Raw genomic sequence first — 20,534 nt, 5'->3', positions numbered from 1 at the left:
AAGAATGTAGGAACTCCTTGTAAGAAGGTTAAGATAAAAGTGTAACAATAGCTAGAAAATTATCTGGCAATGTTCCACTGGCTCAGCATAGGATCCTTCCTAGCTCCCAAATGAGAGACAGGGATTTTTCAGCACATTGCTTATGGAATGTTGTTTACCTGTCCCATGCTACTCTTTTTCAGGCACCTGACCAAAATATTTTTATTCAAGCCCTAAATTAAGAGCTTGATTTTTAATGCCATTTTTAGTCTGCTTTGTTTCTGAAAGCTATTTACAAATTATCAAGCTCCATCCTGTTTTTACACTCTTGCTGGGTTTTTAATGCTAAGTTTTAACAACGCTTATGATATGTTTTTTATTGTGTTTTATTTTGTGAGCCACCTTGGGCAGATTCCCCGCAAAGGCAGCATAGAAATGCACTAAATAAAGTTATCATCAGCTACGTTCGATCTTAGCCAAAGGTTGAGAAACTGGCTTAAATTGTGTGTGACTAGCAAATGTCTCACAAGGATGATACAAGGTTGTAACTAAAATTCTATACCTCTGCCCCAACTGGAGCATATTTGCTGTGTGTCAGCCAAGCTTCTTCATAAAGAAAACTCATTTTGCGTAGAGTTAACACATGTTCTGCCAGAAAACAAGGACTATGTCACTGGGCAGAGCTCAAGATCTTGCCTAAACGGGCCCCTTTTCCACCCATCCTAAATTTATACCCAGAATTATCCTTTGTTGGCCTTAAAGGTGCCACTGCACTCAAACTTTGTTCTCTTCCTTCAGACCAACACAGCTACCTGCCTGAATCTATAATTATTGCCCTTAACTGTTATCACCAAGGCTTTTTGTACGTGTATTGATGCCGGCACGGCTCTTCTGGGTCCTGATCCTTGTGTGCTCCGGCCTGCCCTGATCGGTCAGCGGAAGAGAACAGCCTAGAGGGGATCTGCAGAAGCCTGGCATTTTGTTTATAAAAAAGCACAGGTTGCAACCACTATCCCAGGCATATAAACTAACAAACCCTTCTGTACTATAACATTCCGACCACGCCAAAGAAAAAAACCTGCAACTAACTTTCATTGAAACGGGTTTTCAAGACACCCGAAGCGCCCATTCAATCTACACAACACTAAAGGAAAGGAAACGTCCCCTGTGCAAGCACCAGTCGTTCCCGACTCTGGGCTCTTATACACAACACTAAACACAAGCACAAAACCCGCAAAACGCGCGCCTCGCTAGGAAGAGCTTGCAAGTGCTCAGTTCAAAAGCGGCCTACCCTGTGGGCTGTTTTCATAAGTGCCTGAAAACGAAGGCTTCTTCTAAAAACTTTCAAAGAGGCTCTACCACCAAGAAGCTATCATTTTATAGATACAGCTCGTTATTCTTATTCTGGTTCACCCTGCATTGTCTTTGATTGCCTAAAGACATATCCTGTGAGCAGGCCTCGCAGTAGACTCCTAAAACTGAAGACGCGCGCCCTCTCTTCTATGCACGATATGATTGGTTGAAAGCGCCCAGAAGCAATGCGGTGCTTGAAGAGGCGCAGTAGCGGCCACTGGGCGCACGCGCACGTTCCTTGTTTTGGAACGTAGGCTTACACTTTCCTTGACAGGACTTCCGGGGGGGGGAGGAGTTGTTGTCACCCGCCTCAGCAGAGGAGCAGGAGTGACCGCTGCTGTTAGGAAACTGCGAAGTAACCGAGGGCTTCGCGCAGCTGTGATGGAACAGCGGCTTAAGAACTTTTCCAGAAAACAAGCAAAGAAAAAGACATAACACTTTCTAACTGGTGTGATTTCTTGAGGGAACAGTGAACCTTCCGAAGTTACATCTTCCATTATATTTTAATGTATTTTTCTTCTAATGGCAAACTATATGTATGTTACATGTTAAAAGGTAAATTAGTTGGATGGGAAAAACTTTTGAGAAAGAAATGACCTCATTAATAACAAGAGTGATTAATAGACATTTTCACATTTTGACGTGTTACTGTTTTATTGGTTTCTTGCGCTCATGCTACCAAGGTCAAAGGTTTGCTCAATTTGTTAATTTTATTATTCTGCCATTGGATTTTACATTTGTACCATTTTGTATTCTAAACCACTGCCTACCAGCTATATGTAGCTCTGCTCACTGTACCTGATTCCTCGTCTGATGAAGTGTGCTTAGAGTACACGAAAGCTTACATTCTGAACAAAACTTTGTTGGTCTTAAACTGTGAACTAGTTAACATTAACTCAGCTTAGAGGGAACACTGGTCCTCAACCAACCTCACGCCTCTTCCCCACCCCCTTCACCCCCTACAATACCCCAAGCCTAAACGGAAGCTAGGTAGGGAGCGTGTCGCTCTAGCCACGCTCTATGATGTGCGGGGGGGGGGGGGAGGCTCTGAGCCGGGCGCGCGCGCTTCCAAAGGGCGGGCAAGTGTAAGTGCACGCGCTCATAACTCAAAACACAAGGAAAGAGGGGAGGCGTGTCGCAAAAAGTGGAAGGAAGTCGCACTGGGCGCGGGGAGGGGAGAGGGAAGGAAAGGACCCCAGAAGTGGAGCCGTTGAGTTCCATGCGGCTGAGGTCTGTGTGAGGGAGGCGCGTGCGCGGCGAGAGGGGGAAGCCAAAGGCGGGGCGTCCGCAGGGTGAATGACGCCCTTGGTGTGTGGCTGGCTGGCTGGCGCTGAGTCGAAGTGGACGCAACTTCCCCAAGACGGAGCGATCGCCGTAGCCGCCTGGAAGGGCAGAAGAAGCGGCGCGGGCTGACTGAGGAGCCCTTCTCTCTTGCGGGCCGGACTCCCCGCCTCACATCTTCTTCCCCGCGCCGTCCTTGTCCTCCGCGCCCAGGTCGGGGCTGGCGCGGGGAGTATGAAAGTTCCGCCTCCTCCTCCGCGGCGGCACCGACAAGGCTCCGGCCGCTTCCTGCTTCCCCTGCTGAGGAAGAGAGGCCGCTTCTCCCCGCTGCAGTGAGAGGCTCTGCGGGGTGTGAGGAGAGCCAGGCGGCTCCGGCGGCCGCAGTCCTTTGCCCAGCCTCTGTGGAGCGCCCATCGCCTTTGGCCGCCCCTCAGGTAAAAGTGCCTGACAGCCCACCTGCTACCAAGACTCCTCGGGGGAGAACGAAGAAAGCAGCGCGCACGTCGGCCTCGCTCCTTAACGCAATTCCTGACGAGCCTTACGGGAGTCCCCTTTCCTCCTTCCCAACGATCACTGGAGACTCTCTCTTTTTTTGTATTTTAAGATGACTTAATTCCACCCCTCCACCCCCATCAAGTTCTTTTGTATTTTTGAGGGTTATCTTTCAGGAAAAAGGCAGGCCAGCGACTTCACTCCTCTTTCTGCTGGGCAGACTCTTGGAGGTGAAGAGAAGGAGAACTTTCCTGGGGATTTCTTTGTGGGGGCATCTCCTAGTGGCTGGGGGACACATCAGGTTTCTTTTCTCTCCACTCCGAAAACGTGCAGAGTAGCCAACGATGGAGTTGGGCAGGATGGATTATTTCTGTGAGCAGGTTCCGCAGAAAGACGTGGGCCGCAGGATGCAAGTTGGCCAAGAATTTCTGGAGTACCTGAATGATCCGGATGTGTCCTCTGACATCGAGCAGGATCAGCAACGCCTTGATAAAGTGATCGATGAATTAACGGGATGGGTTAACTCTAGTAATTATAAGGTAAGGTTTCTGTATGCACGTGTGTGCGGGGTGGGGGGTGGGGGAGAGGTCCATGTTCTGGATGAGGCCTTGATTTGTGCTCCTCTGGTATCTGCCTTGTCACAAAACCTTCTGTAGGAGAAAAGCATGGTTAAATACTGAGGTTTTGAATATATGTGTGTGTTTGTATAGCTTGTAATATCTATCTTTGGATACCTGCTTTTCAGTATACTACCAATGAGTTGGGAAGAACAGGATATGAATGTAAAATCTGCACACTTAAACAAAATCTGCACAGTTAAACACTTATTTAAAACTAGACCCCATTTAACTTTACGGGTTCTACATCTGAATAAAAATGCTTAGGATTCAGCTGAAAGTCCACTTACGTTCACTGCATTTTAAGTACCTTTTAGTGTTTCTTAACAAGAGAATTTGTCCTTTCTGGGGGGGAAATGATCAGTTTTGAGTTATAGAAATAAGTGGTTTTTGTGGACAGTCATTTTAGCACATTTTTAACTGATGTGATATTTTAAAAGAGCAATTCTAAGCAGTACTGCCTGGAACCCTGCACAGCTCTCTTCAGTGCGGCTTACTTCCCAGAAAGTGTTCTTAGGTTAGCACTGTAATAGTTCCAGTAGGAGACTATTTTGTGATCCTCTTATGCTAGCATGGTTCTGCTTGTGATAGTTCAGAAAACTCATAATGACTCATGCTTTAAATTTTCTAAGAAGTCTTGTCTTGATTGACATATAGAAAAAAGTAATGGAGCTATAAGCTGTAAAAGCAAATGTGGTCTATTTTTCAACTTTAAATATTGTGGTAGCAGACTGACAATGTAGCTGTATTGTTGGTGATAGGCTTGCCTGCTTTAATAGGTATTCTGCAGTATGTTAACTGCAGCCAGTTTAAGCTCCTGTCATCTGGTGGCAGTAGTGCTCCACAACACAAGCTTCAGATGTATCAATTAACTGAGTTCATTGAGATGAATTTGTGTGTTTTCTTGTACATAACACATATTCACATCCCCAAATAATTAATATGCATTCTTAGCAACTATATTTAAAAACAATTTGTAGCACTTCTTCCTGATGGTAAGCCCCAATGGTTTTGTAGATGCCAAAATTATTTAATGGACATGTCATACTGTTTGAGCATGCATGTGTCTCTAGTGTGTACTGTGATTTTTCAGTGCACTATACTTACAGCAAGTGTCTCTGTTTTGTCATACTTTTTATGTATAATACTCAGTATTGCTAATCAGAGGATTTTTGAAAGGTCAGTGGCTGCTGTACACATGACTGAGAAAAGTTGAGTGGGAAGGTAGGCTGTATGGGAAAGGACTTGTATGTAGTAAAAAGAATGGAAAGGTGCCAATGTACTGATTAAATATTTTGAAAGAACTAGAATCCAGTTCTGAAGATCATGGCACAGACATTTCTATATTGCCTAATAGTTTTGTTTAAACTTGGCATAAGGTGTTTGTGTTTAATATTTCTAAAAAACATATATGGATGTTAAGTGTTCGGCATTCAGCTATGTATCTTAGCAGTAGAGCTGAATGTTACTTTTTCTTTGAAAATAGTTTAACCGGTAAACATGTAGAAAAGAGTAAAAGTCCAGTAGCACCTTAAAGACTAACAAAATTTGTGGTAGGGTATGAACTTTCATGAGTCACTGCTTTCTTCAGATAAATAAACATGTTTTATAACTTCAGAACGTGAGTATTAAATGGAATGAATTGTAGGTGTTAAAACATGAAAATATAACTTATGTGCCTTTTTTGCTGCCTTTTTAATTATTATGAATTTTGTTTTGTGAGCCTCTTCAAGTAGTTCTCAGAGGTAGTGGCATATAAATGTTTGTAAATGCATAAAATGGGAGGAAAAAAGCTTTCTGTTGTAAGTAAAATCTAGTTTTTACCTGGTTAAAACCATCTGATGAATCCTATGCAAGGGCTGAATGTTCTTTGAACAATCAGAAATCCCAGATCTTTTATTATTTTAATTTGACTTATATAGGGCTGGAAAATCTCTGGACACCTGGCTGCCCAAGTCATAAAAAATTTCTCAAGAATTTAATTGTCCTAGTTAAAAATTGGTTGAGATGGCGTACAAAGATTAAAACAAGTTCCTGCCAGAATGGCTTATAGTATAAAAGAATGTGTATTTAAGTGATTTTTATATGCCCACATTCTCCTATCAGGGACTCAAAGCAGATTACAAAGGAAGTTCATAAATAACATGTACAAAAACAGTTTAAGTAGCAGAAAAGTAGCTAGCCAGCCAACTAAGTGCTGACCACAATAACATGATCACTAGCTACTCTGATCACCACTTTGCACAGCTTCTGGAAGTATCATGGTGGATGCCCCCTTTACATCGTCTCAGAGGCCATCCCAGAATGCAGGTGCCACCATGAAACAGCCTGTGCATGGACAGGCTAATTTGCAAAACTATTCTTGTTAGTTGCTGAATATTTTCAGAGTAGGCGACTAAAATCTTTAAGAGAAGCATCACTGAATCCCTATTTTGAAATTTATGAGGATTCCATAGATGTGATAACTTTTAATTTGACCAGTCCTTTAACCTCTTATATTGGTCAAGTGTTTGAGTCTTCTGTACAGTTTTGTGCAGATATCTCAAAAAAACTTGTGTGTGTATAAATATACACCCACTCTACCTGTGACAGTCATAATGCAACTAGAAATGTTGAAGTATCCCATCCATGGGATGTTGAAGTATCCCCTGATGGTTGAGTATTGACTAACAATGCATGTTTCTGTTGTTGCGATCATTCTGAGTGCAGCAGTAAAACAGAAAGTTAATAAAAGGAACTTAATGTTTTCCCAGAATCATGTCTACATTGTTACTATGTTTTAATTCACTTATTTCCTATCAGTGTTCTGTAGAAGCAACCAAGAATCTTGTGGAACCTTTAAGGGTAACAGATTTATTGTGGTATATAGAGGATTCTGAGTCAAATGGATGAATTGTTATCTTCCTCGGCAGCTATAATGAGTCAGGTAATAGCAAGAAAGCTGTAAACAATGTGGTCAAAACACCAAAGAAAGAATGTGCAAATATCAACTGAACATAAGTTAAGTGAAGTGATAGTTTACAACCATGGTTACTGGCAGTAATAACCTAGGTGTCTATACTAATTTAACAGTGATAGTGAGGAAGAAATCCCTGGTCTCAATTAAATTGTAAAATAGGAGAATCGAGTCTGCTAATGAACTCTGAAGTCAGCAGTGTCATGATAGTCTCATTTTAAAGTTCCTTTGTCAGTAACTTTCAGGTCAGTTGTAAAGTGTTCTGGAAAATTAACTCTTTTAATAGCTTCTGAACGTTGCCATTATGTATCAGGGTTTTTTAAAATATATATAGCGTGTGTGTGTGTGTGTATATATATTAATATTAGAAGGGCATAATTGTCAGGCTCTGGCATATATCCTGTTGAAGGATGAGCTACTGAATGGGCCCTTGAGGGAAGGGCTAGTAATATTAGAGCCTGCAATAGTTTTTACCTGAGTGAATATGGGCACAAAGTTGCTTCAAGGCCCAGTTCCTGTATTTTTTGTCTTGACTGCTCCATTATTTTTTGCTGGTGGCTGCTTTAGATTAACAATTCAATTAGATTTTATTTACAACATTTATATCCTGCATTTCTGCCAAATCAGGGCCACCAAGGCAGTTAACAATTAAAATAGCATAATAAAATATATTAAAGTAACCGTGTAGGAGTGCATAGTCAATGCAGTTAAGTAAAAATGGGCCTGTCATCATTCAAACCTAGAAGAAGCATTTAATTGATACATTGGAGTGGTTTTAGGTGGTTGCTTTTTTACTTCCTCTTCTAGGCCTGACGGCTATTAAAGTGGTCAGTCCCATGGCTTGAAACCCTCATGCAGTTTGCAGTGCCCCACCTGCTAGATCATGGACCCCAGAGAGCTGCCTTTTGGCTGCTTTTGGAAAGACATTCTGTTGGTTCACATGCATAAAGAGCAAGGATGCTACATCTTCTGCATCTGTTTACATACATGCTCAGAGGAGCAGTGGAATAGTGACAAAAGGTCACTTCAGAAACTCCCCTTTTCACAAAAACTTTCCTTTTCTCTCTTCCCCAACCTGTCTTCCCACACACCCTGTCTCCATCACTTGGTCCACTTGCAGCATGGGACTCCTGTCCCTGCTAGTGAGTCACACCTCTGGCTCCTCCTTTTTTTTTTTTTTTTTTAAGTTTAAATGATTTTATTGAGAAAATTTCTGAAGATAAACATGACGTAAATAAGATACAGATACATTAATGAAAACATGCAATACAATAACATAAATTAAACATAAAAATTTAAGAAAAAAGGAAGGGAAAGCCAACGCTAAATTACAACCACAGAAAGTCTTTGTACATTTTAGATTTGTTATACGAGCTAATGTAAAATGGGTCGCTATCAATTTTCCCTAAAATAGGAAACCAGGTCGCAATGTATTTGGAGTAAGCTAAGTATGGATCAGTAGTATCCAATGATGCTTGAATTTTGTCCATTGCTATGTGGTCCCAGATTTTTAGGAGCCAGGTATCAAGGGACAAGTTGTTGGTGTTTTTCCAGGATTGAGCTACAGTAGTTTTTGCGGCGGTTAACAGTTTGGCAACTAAGGATCTATTCGAAGGTGACAATTTAGAGCCAGGCCAATGGTTAAGAAGTATTGTTGTAGGGTCTTCGGGAATTATGATGTCTAACAGGGATGAGATGTGGGAGCAAATTAAAGTCCAAAAGGGTCTTATTTTAGGACAGTCCCACCAGCAATGGATGTAGGAAGCTTTGAGGCCGCAGCCTCTCCAACAATCAGGAGAATTCAAGGTGATCATATGCGAAAGTTGAGTCGGGGTGAGATACCAGCGGGCCATAAGTTTAAAGTTTTGTTGAGAGATATTTATTATGTTAGAGTGTAGGGTCTCACTGGCCCAAATAGAGTCCCACTGGTCTGAAGAGAGTATAGTCTTGCAGTCCCTGTGCCATAAGGTCGTATATGGAGGGAGTGAGGATTCCAACTTAGTAAGAAGGATGCGGTATATTCGTGAGATAAACCCCTTTATTTGCGTATTACCCTGTAGTTGGAGAATTAAATGTTCGAAATCTGTCGTTGGGCGAGAAAGTAAAGGTTTTAATTGAGTGTCTTGTAAAAGGTGTCTAATCTGAAAGTATTGGAACCAGGGCATTGGAGTTGGTAATTTTTGGTCTAATTTCTCTTTGGGTAAGATTTGCCTGGAGGAAGAAAGAAGATCAAAAAGGAAAACCAATGAGGAGTCTCGCCAGATTTTAAAAGAAGAAGGAGGCTGAGCCGGGGGAAACCATTTTTGGCCAATAAAAGAGGCTCCTCCTTTTGCTGCCATGTGGGTGTCACATGCTTGTAGCATGGGTCTTGTTATATGGAAAGGTTGAAGATCAGTGTTATAATAGGTTGCAACCCCATATTACAGTGATGTCCTATGTATAGTTATCTCTGTGTACACTTCTTTTGATATGAACAGTAGTTTTGAGACTGCCTTATGTAAGTTTTCAGAAGCAAATCTGTCTGGAGAACTGAAACACATGTGACTGTATTGTATTGCTTTGCTGTAGTTGATGGGTGGTGCAAAGTGCTCTGTGTAGTGGCTGGAAGTATGTAGATACATAATAGTAAGTGGATTTCAGGTATTAGGCATTGTTCATATAATGGTAGAACAGTTGCACTATGGTGTTCATAAAGCAAACGTGTTAAATTGGGCATATCATTTAGCCCACAATGCTGTAGACAGGCCTTGATGAATTATCTTTGGTTCTAAAAGCCAGCCCAACGCTTTAGGAGCTAGACTTTTTTTCATTCTTCAGAATTTTATATATTAATCATCGTATTTTCTAATTATTGGTGCCACAAAACCTAATCCTAACCTCTTTCTCAAAATTTTATTAAAGCTATGACAAAATTGTTGTATATCAGTAAATATAGGGAAAGTGCTGCTTGTCACCGCTATAACAAAAAGCTACAGCCCTAGTCTAACTTCTCCCGAATTTCTGATAGTTCTTTTATTGTTTTAGAAATTCCATACAGTTGATTATTAGAGCCAGTATAGAAAACTGCTGATTTAGAAATTAATTCATTTCATTTCATTTATTTAGTTTATATCCCGCCCTTCCCACCAAAGCAGCTCAGGGCGGCTCACAACACAAAAGTTCTAACATAGGATTAAGTTTTAAAATACATAATTTATAACATTTAAACAATAAACCAGTAAAAACAGTAAAACAAAGCCATTTGCCAAAGTACTATAGTACAGCCTTCTATTCGAAATTTTCAAGTATTGATCAGTTGTATGCCAACCGGAAGAGGACTGTCTTACACTGTTCACTGTTCATCACTGTTGAATGCTGTAGAGCAGCTAACGTATAAGCAAACAGTGGCAACAACTTCATGCGCATGTATTTTTATGTGATGCAATAAAATATACTTTGATGTGACAGGATAAATAAATGTACATCTTATTGAGTGATGCTCTATAAAAATCATTGTTAAAATATTAGTTGCATTGGTGACCTGAGATTTGTCAAGCCCTGCTGAAGAGAGAGGGCTTGGACAGATTCATGATGGGAAGGGTCAGTCCTGCTTATTAGCCATGATGACTAAAGAGAAGCTTCTATATGCAGAGGCAGTAAGACCAGTGCTAGGAGGCATCATTGTGAAAGGTGATGGCCCTTCAGGGTACCTGTTTGTTCACTAAGTGAAACAGAATGCTGGACTGGATGGAGTAGTTGTCTGGTCCAGCAGGGTATTACGCTCTTAGAACCATGTCCCAAAACCATTGTAGTAATTATTCTAGGAAGAGATATCCCTCAGTTCTATACTGTCCTCCTCCCTGAAATTGTAGCATAAGAAATTTATTTCTTCCTGGTATCATAGGCAGAATAGTTTATGGCATATTCCAAATAATTGCATAGGTGATAACCCAGTAAAACAGGCTAATCCATGCATTCAGGTTGATCTTGTGAATAAGTTGAGTTACATATAAATGTTGCCTACCCACCTCTTGAAAAATTTCCTCTGCTGTTAAACATTTCTGTTGGAGTCCTTTTCACTTTCCAGAAACTCTTCCTCAAACACCGCCTTACCAGGTAAACGTTAAGGCTTATTTGTTCGCACATAATACACAGCAGGCAGGAGTATGTGGGCATGAATACCCTGTGAGTACAATGAAGACTGACCTAATTCATTTTCCCTAGATGTTTATGACTACCTTGCTTTGTTAATAATCAGCTGTGACTGAACTGTGCAGCTCTCCCTTATCTGTAGCCCGGAGCAAAGTGAGAATTTAAACCAACAGAGGCCTTATATATAAATCTTATCAATTTTTCTCTTATTGCAAGTTTTAGAGGCCTGCTGTCAAAGTGAAAAATGGCATATTTATTTAAATCATATTGAATATTTATGCTCTGTTTCCAATTTCTACAATCCTGACTCTATTACATTGCTTATTAGATATTTCATCCTGTTGATTTTATTGATTATTACTGTCAAATAGAAGGGGAAGACATGGAAGTGGTGACAGACTTCACATTCCTGGGATCCAAGATCACTGCAGATGGTGACTGTAAATTAAAAGACATTTGCTCCTTGAGAGGACAGCTATGGCAAACCTAGGCAGTATAATAAAAAGTAGAGACATCACCCTGGCAACAAAAGTTTGTGTAGTCAAAGCAATGGTATTCCCAGTAGTAATGTATGGCTGTGAGAATTGGACCATGGGGAAGGCTGAAAGCAGAAGAATAGATGCTTTCGAGTTATGGTGCTGGAGAAGAATCTTGAGAGTCCCTTAGATGCAAGAAGACCATATCAGGCAGTCCTAAGAGACATAAACCCTGACTTTTCCCTGGAAGGTCAGATACTGAAGCTCAAATACTTTGGCCACCAAATGAGAAGGGAGCACTCACTGGGAAAGACAAAAGGCAAAAGAAGAAGGGGACAGCAAAAGATGAAATGGCTGGATAGTATTACTGATATAATTGACATGAATTTGAGTGGACTTCAGAGGATGGTGGAAGACTGGAGGGCCTGGTGTGACTTGGTCCATGGGGTCGCAAAGAGTCGGAGTCGACTGTGCGACTGAACAACAACAAAAAAATCCACCTTGAGTCTCAAGGTGAGAGCCAGTTTGGTGGAGTGGTTAAGTGTGTGGACTCTTATCGGGAGAACCGGGTCTGATTCCCCACTCCTCCACTTGCATCCGCTGGAACGGCCTTGGATCAGTAGGAGTTGTCCTTGAAAGGGCAGCTGCTGTGAGAGTCCTCTCAGCACCACCCACCTCACAGGGTGTTTGTCATTGCAGAGGAAGATAAAGGAGATTGTGAGCCGCTCTGCGATTTGGAGTGGAGGGCGGGTTATAAATCCAATATCATTATCATCATCAATGAAGAAAGCATACAATTAAAAATAAGACAAAACATAAATATATAAGTGATATAAAAAGCCAGGTGAATGGGCTAGGAGCATCTAAAGCTGCAGCATCTGAACCTAAGTAGATCTGATCATTCTCCTAGAAACAGATAGGAAGATGCATGTTTGTGTAAACTGAGCAGCCTTGCAGGAGGAAAGGAGGTTTATACTGTTAGCTGATTTATTATTCTTTGACAAGCCAGTAGGTGGCAGAGGAAGGCCAAAGTCCCATTTCCTTAGCTTTTGCTGAGGTTTTCTCAGCATTTTCAGGGCGGTACTTAAGCTTCTCTAAGACAAGGTGATTCTTACTTCTCCCCCTTTCTTTTCCTATAAAGTATACAAATTCCAGTGCCATTCTTCAGCTTCCTTTCTAACCCTCCACTCAACTTGCCTGACCCCACTTTTTGACTGGTTCCAGCTTTTTTCTCTTCTCCTTTTCCAGTACATATTTGTCACTTCTGTTAAAGAACCTAAAGTGACCACCTTAATTTGTGCATATGTGTCAGAGTGTAACTCCTGTATTAAAAACAGCAGTCTTTTATTAATAGTAGTCCTTGTCAGCTTTTCCCAGAGTCAGACTCTGTCGATTGAATCAAAGCCTGCAGCAAAATCCACGAATGCCATGTACACAGCTTTGTTGGGCTATTCTTAGCTGTATAGGCTAACCGATGGAGTGTAATATAGTGATCTCTGGTGCTTTGACCTCTTCTGAAATCTGCCTGGTGGGGATGTATGATGTTATTTTCAGTGGCCCAATACTCCAGCTTTTGAAGGAGATTTTTTCCATAAAGTTTTCATGCCATATCCAAAACGCTTATAGACTGATAATTACTTGGGTTGGCTTTTATCTTCTTTTTTGTGAATGGGAGCCACTATGCTAATCTTCCATTGGGCAGGGAATATACCCATGTTATTTATCTGAGTAAATAATTAGGCCAATATTGGTGACCACCAATTAGCGAAGGCCTTTAGGAGGTCTATTGGTATCATGTCTTCCCCATGGGATCTACCAGGAGCCGGGGATGTTATGAGAGATCCCACTTCTGACTCTGTGACTAGAGGTTACTCTGGCAAAACTTGAAGCCTAATGGCAGTAGTCTGTTCCTGGGGGGGGGGGGGTTGGGGGGGCTGGGGTAGGATGGATTCAAATATTTTAGAAAAATGCCTATGCCAGACATTTCCAGGAATTTGAGCATTTAGTTGTTGTGGGGATCTGGCTAGACTGAATGTAGCTAACTCCCCAAAACAAGACTCCTTTTTTCCCAGTGACTGCCTGTGCCAGTTCAGCTCATAAACATTTGGCATGGGCCATCTTTTTATTTTTAAGTAGACTCTTATACTGGACTCTGAGCGTAGCTAATTACTGGACTGCACAGGGATCTTTACTATGCCAACTTGACCTCATCTGCTTAGATATTCTTTTTTTGAAATGTCTGCATTTGTGGTTGAACCAGCCATTGGATAGATTGTATTGATGTTTGGATGGGCTATTATTAATTAATAATTTGAGATTTTGGACTAATTCTTAAGAACATAAGAGAAGCAGGCCAATGGCCCATCCAGTCCAACACTTTGTGCACACGGAGGCCAAAAAACCCAAGTGCCCTCAGGAGGTCCACCAGTGGGGCTAGAAGCCCCTTCCACTGTGCTTCCCCCAAGCACAAGTTCTTCATAGTTCTTCATAGCTTGAGCTATTATCAGGGGTGTCAAACATGCAGTTTGGGGGCCAAATCAGGCACCCAGAGGGCTCCTATCAGGCCCCTGAGCAATTGGCTGTCTTCTGCTTCCTTCTCCATATATCCTGCTTTGTTCTGCCTCACAGCTTGCTTTGCTAGGCTTGCTCAATTGGACAGGAGCTACAGAGTAAAACTTATTCTCTCCATTGGCTAGGGCTCCTCCCTTGAGGAGGAAGGGGGGGGAGGGATACCTTGCTTTGCCAGGCTCTCTCAATTGCACAGCAGAGCTACAGAGCCAAGCCTCTCTTCTATTGGCTGAGGTTCTCTCCCCCCCCCTTCCTCTGGGGAAGGAAGGAAAAAACCAAAGCTTCCTTTGCCCAGTTCCCTGGATCCCATGGGAGAAATACAAATAAAGCATCTTTAAAACCAGTGAGTGCTAATGTTTTAAGTATATATGGGTTTGTCTCTGTTCTTTATAAAATTTATATCTCTGCTACCTCCATGGCTCGGCCCAACCCAACATGGCCCGGTCCAACAAGGTCTCATTTATGTCAGATCTGGCCCTCATAACAAATGAGTTCGACACCCCTGTATTACTTGTAGCTGCTTTATCCACCTGCATCTCCCAAAGCCAGGAAGTATATATTTGGTGGGTTCAGAAGCTGGAATTTTTTTAAAAAAAATCTAGTATTAAAATTTAGTATAAAAGGACAATGGTTGCTTGCAATTCTGTAGAAATGGGTATATAGTCAATAACGCTGGCATGTAAGGTAGAGAGAAAGGAGTTGGAGCCTCCTGAGTTGTCAAACTGAGTTGTTTGAGTTGTCAAACTGTTGAATCTTGTCCAGGGATCATTTGCTTTACTTTTATCTTATAATCCAAAAAAGAGTGAGCCTTGCTGGCATTCACAAGCACAGTGCTAAATTGCTTATGCATGCTCAAGATTTTTTCCAAAATTCCTACTGCTTTATCACCTCAATTCATTTTTCACTGTCTGTTTACTATAGTCTCTGCAGTCATATTTCCAAATAGCTTCTGCGGCCCTTCTGTCACATAAGCTTCTGTTTTTCCAGTTTAAGGATAGGATGGATTGTTTGCTTCTGTGTGATTATTTGCTGAAATTATAGAGAAAAGCTGGACAGGGTTTCTGTAGTTCTGAATTAGAGCATATGCAATAAAGATGAGTTGTGGGGGAATAAAAATGCCTTGTGATGGAATATCTGCATAATCCAAGCAGCACCAAAACACAATGCTATTTGGAAATAAAAAGTGAATTTGAGGTATAAAATGGAAGCCTTCTCTGAGATTGTATGACTGCTGAAAATTCTGAGTTTGTGGCTGCTGGGGAACTGCTGTTTGTTTGGTTGAGTGGGCTGAAGGTGAAGGTGATTGTTGCTGATTGATTAGGAGTGGCTGTGTTCCCCACCCTCTTTGCATTGTTAAGCTGCGCCTTGCCAGAGAGCTAAAGGGCTCTTGGCCTGTGGTTGGAGGCTCTATAAGGACCAGGAACCCAGATCCCTAATTTCCTTGTGCTCCAAATAAGGTAAGTTGACCCTCCAGAAGGGGAGCCACATAAACAAACAGGATTTAAAGGGGACTGTATATATTTTTTTAAAAGCTATCATAAATGTAGAATGCCAGTAGAGGGGTGGGGGTTTTGCACTGAGTGTCACATGTATGACGATCTGCCCATAGGACAGAAGTCTTGGGTGTGTGCTTGATGCAAGGAGCTCCTCGTCCTCAGGGAACGAGTTCGTACCCTTGAGGCCAAGGTGACTGACCTGGAGAAGCAGAGACAGTCAGTTAGGCACTCGGGGAAGACTCTCGGGGGCGTATTAGATGAGCTCCACTCTGAACGTGGCAGCCCCATTGCTGCCAGGGAGCATGAGGGTCGAGAGAGAACAGGGCACCGTGCTGAGGATAAGGGACTTCTTCTTCAGTTGGTGAGCGGGAATCCTTTCGCGCCAAGAAACCATCCCTGGGTGGGGAGAGAGGAGGGGTCTTGGTAGTTGGTGATTCGATCCTTAGGCAAGTAGACAGCTGGGTGGCAAAACCGCGTACTGACCGTATGGTGACTTGCCTGCCTGGTGCGAAGGTAGCATGCATTACGCGTTTAGTAGATAGACTGATAGACAGTGCTGGGAAGGAGCCAGTGGTCGTGATGCATGTTGTCACCAACGATATGGGGAAATGCAGTCATGAGGTCCTGAAGGAAAAATTTAGGCTGCTAGGCGGGAGATTTAAGGCCAGGACCTCCAAGGTAGCCTTCTCAGAAGTGCTACCTGTTCCACGTGCAGGGCAGGAGAGACAGGCACAAATTAGAAGTCTCAATGTGTGGATGAGACAATGGTGTAAGGAGGAAGGGTTTAAGTTTATTAGGCACTGGGATGCTTTCTGGAACAAGCGGGAGCAGTACAAAAGAGACAGTCTCCACTTGTCCCCAGATGGAACCAGGCTGCTGGCGTTTGAAATCAAAAAGGTGGCAGAGCAGTTTTTAAACTAAATCTTGGGGGAAAGCTGACAGGAGATGAAATGTCTCTGGTTCGGGAGGACTCATCTAAAAGAGATGAAGGGTTAGCTGTTACTTTTCTACCGGGTAATGGATCAGAGTTGTCCACTGAGATGGTGACAAACGTATGGACTGTCTGCTAAAGTCTCGAGGTGGCAGGGGGAAGCTTGGGGCGTAGCTTGCCTGGGAAATTATAGATGTTTTTATGCAAATGCTAGAAGTGTTCGAAGTAAAATTGGTGAGTTGGAATGTTTAATGTTGGGAGAAAACATAGACATTGCGGGAATTTCAGAAACTTGGTGGAATGAGGAGAATCAGTGGGACACGGTGATTCCTGGATATAAGTTATATTGGAAGGATAGGGAGGGAAGAGTTGGAGGTGGGCTGGCTCTGTATGTCAGAGAGGGTATGCGGTCCAGTAAGACTGATGTCAGAGAATTACGATAGATTCCCTTCTAGAAATGCTTTCGGTTGAAATGGAGGGTCCAATAGGAAATTTAACTATGGGAGTTGGTTATCGCCCACCAAATCAAAAGATAGAGGACGATTATAATATGATGGAAGGATTAAAGATAGTGGCCAAACGTAAAAACTGTGTCGTCATAGGTGATTTTAACTACCCGCAGATTGATTGGGTCTGGTCGAGAGAAAGAGATTGAGTTTCTAGATGCTCTCAATGACTGTGATGTGGAGCAGATGGTCTCAGAACCTACCAGGGATGGGGCAATCCTGGATTTGGTCCTAAGTAATGCCGAAGACTTGGTGAGAGATGTAAAAGTGATCGCACCGGTTGGGAGCAGTGACCATAACATTATTGATTTCACCATTTGTATAAATAGAGAGTTGCCCCCAAAGACCAGCACAACCACGTTTAACTTTAAAAGGGGTAAATTCTCTGAGATGAGAGGGCATGTGAAGAGAAAACTGAAAGGAAAGGTAAATACAGTCCAAACCCTTGGGAAAGTTTGGAGGCTATTTAAAACTACAATCTTAGAAGCTCAGATGAAATATATACGACAAGTTAGGAAAGGCACAAACAGGTATAAGAAAAGGCCTGCATGGTTAACAAACAAAGTAATGGAAGCTGTAAAAGGTAAGAAGGACTCCTTTAAGTGGTGGAAAGCTAGTCCGAGTGAATTTAATAAAAGGGAACACAGGCTGTGGCAAATCAAATGCAAGACTGTGATCAGGCAGGCAAAAAGGGACTATGAGGAGCATATTGCAAAACACATAAAGACCAACCATAAAAATTTCTTCAAATATATTAGAAGCAGGAAATATATTAGCAGCCAGGGAGGCAGTGGGGCCCCTGGATGACCAAGGGGTAAAAGGATTACTGAAGGAGGATGGGGAATGGCTGAGAAGCTGAATGCATTTTTTTCCTCCGTCTTCACTGTGGAAGATGAGAAGTGTTTGCCCGCTCTAGAACCATTAATTTTGGAAGGGGCGTTGAAAGACCTGAGACAGATTGAGGTGACAAGAGAGGAGGTCCTACAACTGATAGACGAATTAAAACTAATAAGTCACCAGGTCTGGATGGCATACATCCAAGAGTTCTGAAAGAACTCAAAGTTGAACTTGTGGATCTTCTTACAAAAATATGTAATCTTTCATTGATATCTGCCTCTGTTCCTGAGGACTGGAAGGTAGCAAATGTCACCCCCATCTTTAAAAAGGGTTCCAAAGGAGATCCGGGAAATTACAGGCCAGTCAGTCTGACTTCAATACCAGGAAAGTTGGTAGAAACCATTATCAAGGACAGAATGAGTAGGCACATTGATGAACACGAATTATTGAGGAAGACTCAGCATGGGTTCTGTAAGGAAAGATCTCGCCTCACTAACCTGTTATGTTTCTTTGAGGGGGTGAACAAATATGTGGACAAAGGAGACCCAATAGATATTGTTTACCTTGACTTCCAGAAAGCTTTTGATAAAGTTCCTCATCAAAGGCTCCTTAGAAAGCTCGAGAGTCATGCAGTAAAAGGACAGGTCCTCTTGTGGATCAAAAACTGGCCAATTAATAGGAAGCAGAGAGTGAGTATAAATGGGCAGTCTTCGCAGTGGAGGATGGTAAGCAGTGGGTTGCCGCAGGGCTCAGTACTGGGTCCCATGCTCTTTAACTTGTTCATAAATGATTAGGAGTTGGGAGTGAGCAGTGAAGTGACCAAGTTTGCAGATGACATTAAATTTTTCAGGTTGGTGAGAACCAGAGAGGATTGTGAGGCACTCCAAAGGGATCTGTTGAGGCTGGGTGAGTGGGCGTCAACGTGGCAGATGTGGTTCAATGTGGCCAAGTGCAAAGTAATGCACATTGGGGCCAAGAATCCCAGCTACAAATGCAAGTTGATGGGGTATGAACTTGCAGAGACTGACCAAGAGAGAGATCTTGGGGTCGTGGTAGATAACTCACTGAAAATGTCAAGACAGTGTGTGATTGCAATAAAAAAAGGACAACGCCATGCTGGGAATTATTAGGAAGGGAATTGAAAACAAATCAGCCAGTATCATAATGCCCCTGGATACATAATGCCCCTGGATAAATCGATGGTGCAGTCTCATTTGGAATACTGTGTACAATTCTGGTCACCGCACTTCAAAAAAGATATTACAGCATTGGAAAGTGCAGAAAAGCATAACTAGAATGATTAAAGGTTTGGAACACTTTCACTATGACGAAAGGTTAAAACGCTTGGGGCTCTTTAGCTTGGAGAAACATCGACTGCGGGGTGACATGATAGAGGTTTACAAGATAATGCATGGGATGGAGAAATAGAGAAAGACATACTTTTCTCCCTTTCTCACAATACAAGAACTCGTGGGCATTCGATGAAATTGCTGAGCAGTCGCGTTAAAATGGATAAAAGGAAGTACTTCTTCACCCAAAGGGTGATTAACATGTGGAATTCACTGCCACAGGAGGTGGTGGTGGCTACAAGGATAGACAGCTTCAAGAGGGGGTTAGATAAAAATATGGAGCAGAGGTCCATCAGTGGCTATTAGCCACAGTGTGTATATGTGTGTGTGTATAATTTTTTTGGCCACTGTGTGACACAGAGTGTTGGACTGGATGGGCTATTGGCCTGATCCAACATGGCTTCTTTTATGTTCTTAGCCTGTGATGGCCCAGTTGTTTTTTTGCTCTGATGCAGAATGATCTCTTGATATTGACTTCTGAGTTTAGGCCTGTTGTGAGTGGAATCTGCTTCACACCTTACTATAGAGGCAAGTACATATATTTAGTTTGTACCTGTTTTAAATTCATAGCATGTAAAATCAGCTTTCAGACACCCATCGCCAAACTGTATATCTGCTCCAGGATTAGAAAACGAGGAGCTGAGACTGTTGTCTACAATGTTTCTGCTGTGCATGCTATTTACCTGAATGAAAGTAGGTAGCAGCTAAATGTTAAAACATATTTTTGAATTATCTGTAATATGTAAAGATAGATCAGAGGCAGCTTTGGTTAGAATTGGTGTCTGATTTTTGGTCCTAAAAGATTATAGTTGTGTGCACCTGATTGATGTGTAAACCTATCATGTGATCCTGCATTATTAACATTTCTTATTATTTCCATAGGTGTCATTACTTGGATTAGATCTTCTCGGTGCCTTTGTTGATAGATTGTCAGGACGCTTCAAATCTTATATAGGAACTGGTGAGTGGTTTTCAAATACTCTTTTTATGAGCTGTACAGTTTGTAATTTCTTTAAATGGGTTCAGTTTGCACTTCACGTTTTGGTTTTGGATACAGTAAAGTAAAAAAGTCCATAAGCATTGTGTTAGTTGACTGTAGTATGTTTGAGGATAATACAGTATGGTTTGAGTTATCCAAATGCCACTTCAGATATAGAGGCTGGCATTTGGCAACCAAAATGCATATAATAGTCAGGGTGTTTCCAGTATGACTTGGTTATGTAGAGGGAGTACGTACACGTATATTGTAAGGACCTCTGTGCACATCATCTCTCTCTGACAGTGTTTTCTCAGGTTTTATCAACCTGATCTCTAGGCCCTCACTCGCTGGCATACAGTGAACAGCCTCTTTTCAAAGTGCAAGCTGCATATGCTTTTGGCTTCCATTCTTTTACGATCTTCAAAAATCATATCATGAGACTCTCATCAGCTACACTTTAAAGGCAACTCTAAGGGGGGGAAGTTTGTTTTCCATATGTTGTCTACAAGATCAGACCTAAGAGGGTACCTTGTTCTTCAGAGCCACAGGTCAAACGGCTGTGACATAGGTTCTGTTCATTCTT

The 20,534-nt window shown here is 42.1% G+C and overlaps 1 protein-coding gene across 42 annotated transcripts in view; it reads left to right on the top strand.

Annotated features, from left to right (window-relative positions):
- The first annotated feature begins 2,544 nt into the window (after positions 1–2,544).
- Positions 2,545–20,534, top strand: part of CLASP2 (cytoplasmic linker associated protein 2) — a 160,704-nt gene continuing 142,714 nt past the window's right edge. For 36 of the 42 annotated variants that reach the window (XM_060247579.1, XM_060247577.1, XM_060247574.1 and 33 more), the window contains exons 1-2: positions 2,878–3,644; positions 19,855–19,933. In XM_060247579.1, the coding sequence (XP_060103562.1) occupies positions 3,450–3,644; positions 19,855–19,933 (274 nt within the window). In that variant the 5' untranslated portion in view covers positions 2,878–3,449. Of the gene's footprint in view, positions 3,645–19,854; positions 19,934–20,534 lie in introns of all 42 variants that reach the window. The other 6 variants (XM_060247591.1, XM_060247592.1, XM_060247593.1 and 3 more) reach the window with 1 other exon arrangement.

Source organism: Heteronotia binoei, chromosome 10 (assembly GCF_032191835.1).
Source record: "Heteronotia binoei isolate CCM8104 ecotype False Entrance Well chromosome 10, APGP_CSIRO_Hbin_v1, whole genome shotgun sequence".
In the NCBI taxonomy this organism is placed as follows: domain Eukaryota; kingdom Metazoa; phylum Chordata; class Lepidosauria; order Squamata; family Gekkonidae; genus Heteronotia; species Heteronotia binoei.
This window is presented reverse-complemented; position numbering and strand designations above follow the sequence as displayed.